Raw genomic sequence first — 10,139 nt, forward strand, 5'->3', positions numbered from 1 at the left:
CGGAAGAAAACAGCAACATCAGCAGAAATGGTCCGAAAAGTAAAGAAGCGACTTGATCGAAACCCGCGTCGCAGTGGCCGAAAAATAGCTCGTCAGCTGAACATATCGCAATATTCCATTTGGCAAATATTGAAAAATTTCCTCGGGGTAAAGCCATTGAAATTCCAAAAAGTGCCGGAACTTACACCGCAACAGAAAGAAAATAGACTCAAAAGAGCTAAATAGTTGCTTCGCTTGGCCGAAAGTGGTGAACTGCCGAATTTGGTTTTCCCCCATGAGAAAATATTCGTTGTCCAGAAGTTTGTAAATACAACAAAATATTCGTGTTTTCTTGCCAAAGAGGTCAGCTGAAAATGTGTACTTTCGGTTGGCCACCAGAACTCAAGCGCCGGCCATGGTTATGGTGTAGGCCGATGTGGGCCATAACAGCCGATGGTCGCTTTCCGCTCGTATTAATCGACCGTGGCATCAGAATAAATGACGAATATTATGGCGAAAATATTCTGAAGGGTGTTTTGAAGCCTTGTCCGCAGACCTTGGACATTCCAACAGGACTCAACACGCACCACCCAAGAATGGTTTCAAAATGAGGTTCTTCGCTTCATTTTCAGTGAAAAAAGGATCCTTTCTGGGAAAAATCACTTCACTTTCTTAGCAGCTGGCTTCTTTGCTGCTGCGGCCTTTCTGGGCTTCGCAGTTGCAATTTTTGCCTTGGGTGCCAATGGCATAGTGGCAGATGCTTTGGCGGTGGTCTTTGCTGGTTTAGCTTTAACTGTACCGGTTTTTTTCTTGGCAGCATTTGCCTTTGTTTTGTTGGCCTTCTTCTTTTCAGCGGTCTTCTTTGCGGCAGAGAGTTTTTTGGCAGCTGCCTTCTTCTCACCAGCGGCCTTTTTAGGGACGGTAGCCTTCTTCTTTTTGTCACCAGCGGCTGGGGCCTTCTTCTTCTTCTTTTCAGTAGTCTTGAATATGGGTTCCTTGGCCAATCCTTTGGATTATTGGTGTCTGGAGTATTTTGGAAAGCTAGGTTGGCACTTAAAAATACCAAAGTGTCGATCACCTCAATCAAGCGTCGGTAATGAGCTAAAATACCGCAGAGCAACATTCGGGTAGCGTGTGATGGTTTCATTGGCCGTTTGAAGGCCATAATTCGTGCCAGAGGTGACCAATTCGAACAAATCTAAACTTATTCTAAAATTTGATGCTATTACCGACATTGTTTGCATTCATTCAATAAAATTAAAAAAAATGTAAAAATTATGGCGTTTGACTTTGTTGCAGTTTTTTTGTCACACCCAGCTCTCATCTATATTTTTATCTGATTTCAAGTTTTTTGTACATCAAATGGACTGAATTTTGACAATTCCGATAGAATTCAGCCTAAAAGCAGGTGCTTCAAAATTTTGGTGAAAATCGGGTCAGATATAGCTATAGCTCGCATATATATGTTTCATCCCATTTGGTGTTAAAGTCTCTCACATGCGTAATATGTACTTCACGAGAGTGATATTTGGTACCAGATTTTATAAACAGCTCGAAAATACCATTGCCAAATTTTATCGAAACCTGTTCCAGATTATTATGTAGCTTCGATACACATCTTCATCCGATTTACGGATATTGTCCACCATATATGTAATATCAGCCAACAATTGAATAGACTTTTTCCTATTCAACCAAATTTTTCCATTTGGCCAAACTCGGTATGGTATATCTATCGCCCCAAAAAATATTTATACCCTACAACACTATGTGTTGGGGGTGTTATAAGTTTGATTGGGCCAAAAATTATGTAACACCACGAAATATTGGTTTCCCACATATGAAAGTATATATGGATCTTCCTTTCTCGCCGAGCTGAGTCGATCTAGCTATGTATGTCCGTCCGTCCGTCTGTCCATGTTAATTTGTAATCCCTCTTAAGGTCGCAATTATGGCCCGATCCTCACGAAATTGAAAATGGAGGTGGGGTTAAGGTCAGAATAGAACCCTATTTCTTTTGTAGATGATCGCATAATATTTAGTGGTTGAAATGGACCAAAAACTGAAAATTTTCCTGATTTTGCAGTTGCTCTACAGGTCGCAATTATACTCCGATCGAAGCGGAAGTTAGCATGGGGCTAGAGCTTAGAGCTGGGCAGAAGCCTTCCAATTTTAATGGTCATCGGGTAATATTTAGTGGGTGAAATAGACCATAACATTTGTGTTAAATAAAAGTAGAATTTTCCATTAAACCGCGAATATTTTTTCCCGGCGAAATCACGAAGAAGGTCATTTGTGACCATTTCGTACATTCCGATAGTAAATATATCGGATATATGTAGCGAAATATATACAATGTATACATACAAAGTAAGGGGATGTTAGCTAGAATGCTTATATCTCAAGAATGGCTGGTTCGTTTTTGACAAATTTTGTGAATTCAGAATTCTCTCTTGGCGTAAAAGGATAAAATGTAAAAATATCGCATAAAAAGATGCCAATAATGATGTTAATATAGATTTTGTAGAATTATGTGACATTTTTTTATTTTTTCATATTTTTTATCGCATGCGATTTTTTCAATTTGACTTATAACATTCAAGTGTACATTTTGTAATATTTTTTTCAACTTTCAACACAGGTTGGGGTTATTATATACAGATTACAATTATCGTCCGATCCTCACGAAAATTTTCACAAGGGTAGGGTTAGGCTCAGAAGGGCTAGACATATTGTTTTCAAAGATGTCCGCAATAAATTTAGGGGTTGAAATGGACCAACAACTGATTTTGCAGCCCTTATAAAGGTCATAAATAGAAAGCAAAGGACACGAAATCTCGTAGTTAGAGTTTAGGACAGTGGGTAGGATGGACCACTACTTTTGTGTGAAAAATACCAACATTACTTACAGGCGTTATCAAAAATGCACTAAAAGGCGAACTTCTGGCTTTTTATGCTGATATAGCCAAATATCGTAGGGAAGAAGTCTAGCATTTTGGATGACCATTGGATTGTATTTAGCTGTAAAATGGACCACAACTACAAAGAGCACAACGGAGTTCGTAAATATAGGGCAAATGTCACTGGTCAAAATGCTGGGCAGTGCTCCGTGACATAATTTCAAAAGTGAAATCTTCCAAAATGGATTTGGACATAAGAGGGCCTCTAACATGTTGTAGTGTTGTAGAGTATCACATGGTCGGCCCCGCACGACTATAGCCTTTGCTTACTTGTTTTTAATATAACCCTTATCGAAGCCATATCATGCACTATTCAACAAGGTTGTTTGGTTCATAGTTGGTATGATCTATTTCACATAAATTCCCAATATAAATATTTTTTGTTACGGGAGCTCTACTAAATACGCATAGTGGAGTAGGGTGTCAGATGGTCGGCCCCGCCCAACTTTTGACCACTCATTACTGGTTTTTTTTCTAATTGTTGATGTTTTCTTTCAACATAATTGGTATTTATATCGAATGCATTTATTCCTTGTTATATTTCCCCCTTCTGTCCCGATATTGGCTTAACAAATTGAAATGAAATGTTAATAGCTTAAGATGGCCAATTTAATCTTATTAGTTATGTAATACCCATCGTTATCAGTTTAACTGTGATAGTTGCTGTTGTAGTTTTCCACTCTTCTTCACTCACATCCCTTCCCCCAAATCCCAACCATTATGATTGCCTCACACTATTTCATCCCCCGAAAGCAGTTTGCTTTTACTCGCAAATTAAATGAAAACTAACTCAAAAAGGAGAGACAATTGCATGAAATGACAAAATGTGTACAACATTGTGGAAAATGCTTTGGAGGGATATATGTGTCCTTTGAAATGGCATTAGAAGAATTGAAAAGATACCGAACTGAAGCGAGCTATGAAATGAATTGAAATGAAACTAAAATGTCTTAGAAAACGGACAGCGGTGACAAACGCATGCAATATTCGCCCCCATGCAACAGCAACAGCGGAAGAGCGAGAGGAAGGACGAGAGGAGAGCGAAACAAATAAATTTCTATTATCAAAGTGATGTCAAATGCACGTAAAAATGAAAAGCAGTTCACACGGATGCACACACATACACACACACGCAATGACACACACACTCATACTTTGATATGTAGAAATAGATGATTTCACACGTACGCTTACCTAAGCTTAGACACTTTTTACGTGTCCATATGTGCGAGGATAACAAGAAGACATGCCAGCCCGATTACACACACACACGCACATATGCACGCTTGTATTAATGTCAAACAACTAACACAAGCGATATGTTGTCATTTATATATCAGAGAAAAGAAGAAGATACAATGATATCCTTAAGATAAGGGCTTATGCCTCGAATACGTATCACGAATTACACAGAAGAACAATCAAAGAGTGTTGGCACACAATGCGTTTGGGGACAGAAGTAGCAGATGCGGAGATGGGTAAATTAATTTTGGGGAAAAGTTGAAGAAGCAAATAATTAAAACCGATGTACCTAAGAAACTTTACTAACTAGAGTCTTCATTGGAAAACCAAGTTGGGTGGAAGACATACTAGCTTCTAGACTAAATTCGGTCGTAAGTGCCAAATTCCATCCCATTTAGACAAATATAAGAAGTTTGGTACACAAAAAAAAGTAAACCGGACGAAGTAATATATGGGAACTATATCCAAATCTGAACCCATCTGGATAAAATTTATCAAATGTATTTCTGAGCTGTATTTGATATATTTCCCCGAATATTGTTGTAACAGAGTGCATATTACGGCTGCGGAGGACAAAAATAACAAATCGGATGAACAATATACATGGGAGCTATAGCTATATCTGAACCGATTTCGATCAAATTTGGCATACTTATTTTCAGGTCCAATCTGATCGTGCGTGCAAAATTCCATACTATTCGGACTGATATTACACGATTGGTGCACAATAAAAGTCAAATCGGACGAAGATATATATGGGAGCTATATCTAAATTTTGACCGATTATATCCAATTTCAATAGGGTTCGTCTTTGTCAGTTATAATTCAAATCGAATCGAAATGATATGTGGAAGATATGTCCTAAACTCAATCTTCTTTCCACTAAATGACGAAGGCATTTGTACCAAGAACCATTGCTTTTTGACATCTTCAGACAAGATCTTGTGTTAATAGAAATATTGAGATATGCCGAGTATGAAAGTAATCGGATGCTTATTTAGCGTTTTATAAGCTTCATTGTTATTCAAAATTTTGAAATATTGTGGAGGAGGTACTAGATATAGTACTGATAAAAGTATTGGAATTTGGATGCAAAATTTCAATAAAATTGGATGATACTTTCTTGTTCTATACAGTAAATTATTTTCTATGAAAATGTTAGCATTTTGTGGGGAATATACCGGAAAGAGTAGACCAGTATTGCCCATTCCCGAACTATATCTAATTTTGCCAATAATATTACGATGTGCCAAGTTTGAATCAAATTTGATCCTCTCTTTATCGTGCCAGCCAGCCAGCCAGCCATAAAGACAGACACACTGTCGGACGAACACCCTTAGATCGACTCAAATATGGATTTATAGCCATATGGCTAATGGTAAAATAAATATCGGAATATTAGACATAAGCGAATCGTCTTTCACCAAATGGAAAAATTCGTTTGAATGTGCCAAAATCTACTCCATTTGGACTAATATTAATCATTTGGTACACAATAAACATGAAATCGAATAATTGTTGTAGAGCGTATTTTACGAATGTGAGGAAGTTAAACACAAAATCATTTAGTGTGCACTAAAAATTAAATTTGATGAAGATATATAGGGATGCTATATCCTGAACAGAAATCGACAAATTTTAACCAATCTCGACAAAAGTTTCTTAACCAAACTCTAACTGTTTAATACCAAATATCACCAAATGGGATGAAACGGGAGCTATAAATTTATCTGAACCGATTTTCGTCAACTTTGACACACTTGTTTATATCCATTCAACTTGGGTTGAAATTAAAACTTTGGTGTACAATGAACATGAAATCGGATATATATATTTGCACGTACAACCAAATTAGGCCTGAAAGTAAATATGCCAAATTTAATCGAAATCGGTTCAGATATAGCTATAGCTCCCATATATGTTGTTCATCAGATTTGTTATTTTTGTCCACCGCCACCGTAATATGCACTCTGCAACAACAATATTTGGGGAAATATATCAAATACAGCTCAGAAATATCTTTGCCGAATTTTATCGAGATCGGTTCAGATTTAAATATAGCTCCCATATATAATTTCGTACGATTTACCGTTTATTGTGCACCAAACGTCTAATATTTGTCCAAATGGGATGGAATTTGGCACTTACGACCGAATTGAGTCTGGAAGCTAGTATGTCAAATTTGGTGAAGATCGGTACAGATATAGCTATAGCTTCCATATATATTATTCATCCGATTTGTTATATTTGTTACCCACAACCGTAATATGCACTCCGTAACAACGATATTCAGGGAAATATATCAAATACAGCTCAGAAATATCTTTGCCAAATTTTATCTAGATCGGTTCAGATTTGGATATAGCTCCCATATATATCTTTATCCGATTTCAAATTAATTGTGCACCAAATGGACAATACAAGTCCGAATTTAAAAGATACAAATGCTTCGGCATATTTAGTTCTTTGAACTTTAAATTAAAATTATAATCATAGCGTGAATGATTGAATTCTTCCATAAAAACTTTTAATTGTTATGCGCAGCTCTACAAAATTAGCAAAGTGGTGTAAGGTATCATAAAGTCGGCCCCGCCCGACTTTAAGTCTTTCTTTACTGGTTTAATTTTATCGAATGAAAGCAAAAATGTCGGAAATAGCATCAAATTTTAGAATAAGTTAAGATTTGTTTGTTGTTGAATTATGGCCTTCGAACGGCCAATGAAACCGACACACGCTGACCGAATGTTGCTCTGCGGTATTTTGGCTCATTCCCGGTGGAGCGCTTGCTTGAGGTGATCGACACTTTGGTATTTTCTAGTGCCAACCTTTTTTTCCAAAATACTCCAGACACAATAGTCCAACGGATTGATATCCGGCGATTTTAGTGGCCATTGTGCGCTGGAAATGAAGCGAGGAACCTTATTTTGTAACCATTCTTGGACGGCGCGTGCTGAGTGCGATGTTGCTGAGTCCAAGGCCTGCGGCCAAAATGTTTGCTTGCCCAACGATATTTTCGCGATAATATTCGGCATTTATTCTGATGCCACGGTCGATTAATACGAGCGGAGAGCGACCATCGGCTGTTATAGCGGTCCACACTATCACCATGGCTGGCGCTTGAGTTCTGGTGGCCAACCGAAGGTGCACATTTTCAGCTGACCTCTTTGGCAAGTAAACACGATCATTTTGTTTATTTACAAACTGCTGGACAACGAATTTTTTCTCATCGGAGAAAACCAAATTCGGCAGTTCACCACTTTCGCCTAAGCGAAGAAACTCTTTAGCTCTTTTGAGTCTATTGTCTTTCCTTTGCGGTGCAAGTTCTCGCACTTTTTGAAATTTCAATGGCTTTACCCCGAGCTCATTTTTCAATATTTACCGAATGGAATATTGCGATATATTCATCTCACGAGCCATTTTTCACGAGCACTGTGACGCGGGTTTCGTTCAAGTCGCTTCTTTACTTTTCCATCCATTTCTGCTAATGTGGCTGTTTTCTTCCGTCTACTTCCATGACATCGAGCTACGCTAACAGTATCACGGTAACGAGCGATATTACGAAACACAAAAGAGTTATTCAAATTTAAATGCTCTAGTGATCTGATCGAGAATCAACGCCCAGACGAAACGACGAGTGTCATGCTTGCTGCATTGGCTTGAAAATTCATACTAAAATTATATGCAAAGTATTACAATGCACCAACAACTGAATACTGTTTAGTGAACAAACGTAATGAGTTGGAATTCTGAAATTTGCAATGGCGTCAGTGATGGAGTACAGGATAGGTGTACCAAAAGGTTTTTGAATATTCGAAAAGTTCTAGGATGATCTTATGTGAACGGATAGAGCTAAAAGCTTGAAACTTTGATGTGAGAATCAATGTCTTGTCTTGGCTTGGAAATGTGTACCAAGCGTGCGAAATGTACTAAATGATACTAAATTTGACATAGCTTGGTTAAGGATGAATGAAATTTTGTTGCTGAAATTTTGTATTGGGGTTTCTGCTGGTGGTACTGCTTGTTGGTATTAGAGTCGCTTTTCATGTGAAGGGGATTTTGAAAAAGTTTACTATAATTGTACGAAAAGTACAGAATGGTACTAAATTAGGTATTGGGCGAAGGGATTAAGATATGGAGGTGGTCTTGGAAATGTGTAGTATGAGTGTGTGAAAAGTACTAAATAGTTCTACATATAGTACAAGTTGATATTGGGTGAACAGATATTGCTTAAAATCTGAAATTTGGTTTTAGGGTCTCTGTTCATTTTTACCCTGGACATATTGAGGAGGTTTCCGAAAAGTGTACTATAATTGTACGCAAAATACTGAATGGTACTATATTTGGTGTTGTGTGAAAGAAAAGCGATAAAATTCTGAAATTTGATATTTTGATAACTCTTGGTATCTGAGGTTGAGATTTGGTCGTGGGTTCGAAAAGCACTGAATTGAACTAAATATGATATTGGATATAGGGCTTTAACTGAAGCAGTGGAATTGTATCTTTGTTTTGCAAAAAAAAATTATATGTGTACGAAAATTATACGAAAAGTACTAAATGTTACTAAATTTGATATTGCGCAAAATATTGGTGACTATTTATTATTATATATTATTAAATTTACCATTCATTGGGCGGTGAATTTGGCACATCGTGAATATCGTCGCAGATTTCCTGGCCGTCAACGCTTACAGGTAAAATATTGCTCTCGAAGAGACTTGCACAACAAATGATGACAAATGGCAAATGATGCTGCCAGGCGTGGCAGACCCCGGAGTATCTGTTCTGCAGAGAATATTGCTGCTGTGGCCGAGGATGTCATGGAAGCCTCGTAGACATCGACCAGACGACGTGCCATGTCATACCCATTTATCAGTCGACGGTTTTTACAGCGAATTTTGTTAAACGATTTGAAGATGTTTCCGTTGAAAGATGGAGCATCAGCTGTTAGCTGCTGACCGCCAATCGCGTCTAACATACGCTCAAGCCATCATTAACCACCACCAAGAAAAAGAAGATGATCATCACAAATAATCATGAGTGATGAGACTCATTTCCATCTTAGAGGGTACGTAAGTAAGCAAAATATACGCTTCTGGGGCACTGAAAATCCACGTGTAACCCACGAAGAGCCATTACACCCGCTCAAAGTCACTGTATGGTGTGCTCTTTTCGCTGGAGGAGTCATTGGACCTTTTTTTCTTCTTCAAAGCCGTCGTGGCATAAATGGTTACTGTGAATGATGAGCGCTACAAAACAATGATCAACTACTTATTTTTGCCGCAACTTGATGTGTTTGGATTTGGACGGTCCATCGGCACAGCTGCACTTGCCACAATGCATTTCCCGGGCGTCTTATCTCCCGCTTTGGCGATCCGCATTCGTCAGCAAGATTGCCTAAATTTGACAGCTGCAGACTTCTTTTTGTGGGGCTTTTTGAAGTCGCAGGTTTATGTCTATAAGCCTCAGACTCTTTCAGCTCTTAAAGACAATATCTGTCAAGAATGTGAGGACTTATCGCCGGAGGTTTTGGCCAAAGTGATGGAAAATGCCATAAAAGGGCTCAAAAGATTGGGCCAATGTTATTGGCGTCTTATCTTAATGTTACAATACTTCGCTTAATGTGAAATATTGATATTCCCTATCCAGGTACATACCCTTTGTTGTACATAACATAAGGCTAAGGGTATAAAAATCTACCAGAAATTTGACTACGGTTTTTTACCAGTTCGAAGGTGGATGAATCGATCATTCGATCGATCTACAATTAATGAATACTTATTTTTTGCCTTGGAATTTTAAGTTGTCCATAATTTGTATACCCTCCCACGATATCGTATAGCCTACACATAACGGTACCACCTGATATTCGGTATTTTGATGACTTTAGCCACATTTTTATTTTTCCTTGTAAGTACTTTACCCCCTGAAAGAGATTGGTCTATATAGGTCTACGATATC

General features: G+C 38.0%; 1 protein-coding gene across 1 annotated transcript; it reads right to left on the bottom strand.

Annotated features, from left to right (window-relative positions):
- Positions 1-638: 638 nt before the first annotated feature.
- On the bottom strand, positions 639-9,036 carry LOC101892626 (histone H1.1-like). Its single transcript, XM_005185768.2, has 2 exons — positions 8,865-9,036; positions 639-985 (listed from the first exon to the last, which is right to left on the bottom strand). Exons 1-2 carry the CDS (start codon positions 9,034-9,036, stop codon positions 639-641), a joined length of 519 nt encoding a protein of 172 aa, XP_005185825.2.
- Between the last annotated feature and the right edge of the window lie 1,103 nt (positions 9,037-10,139).

The sequence above is a fragment of the Musca domestica genome, unplaced genomic scaffold (genome assembly GCF_030504385.1).
Source record: "Musca domestica strain aabys unplaced genomic scaffold, Musca_domestica.polishedcontigs.V.1.1 87, whole genome shotgun sequence".
In the NCBI taxonomy this organism is placed as follows: Eukaryota; Metazoa; Arthropoda; class Insecta; order Diptera; family Muscidae; genus Musca; species Musca domestica.

Excerpts from the sequence above, each read along its gene's own strand:
- LOC101892626 (XM_005185768.2), bottom strand. The coding sequence starts at position 9,036 with ATGGCACGTCGTCTGGTCGATGTCTACGAGGCTTCCATGACATCCTCG. Across the intron at positions 986-8,864 it reads GCAATATTTTACCTGTAAGC|GATTGGCCAAGGAACCCATA; the intron begins GTTGACGGCCAG and ends AATAATCCAAAG.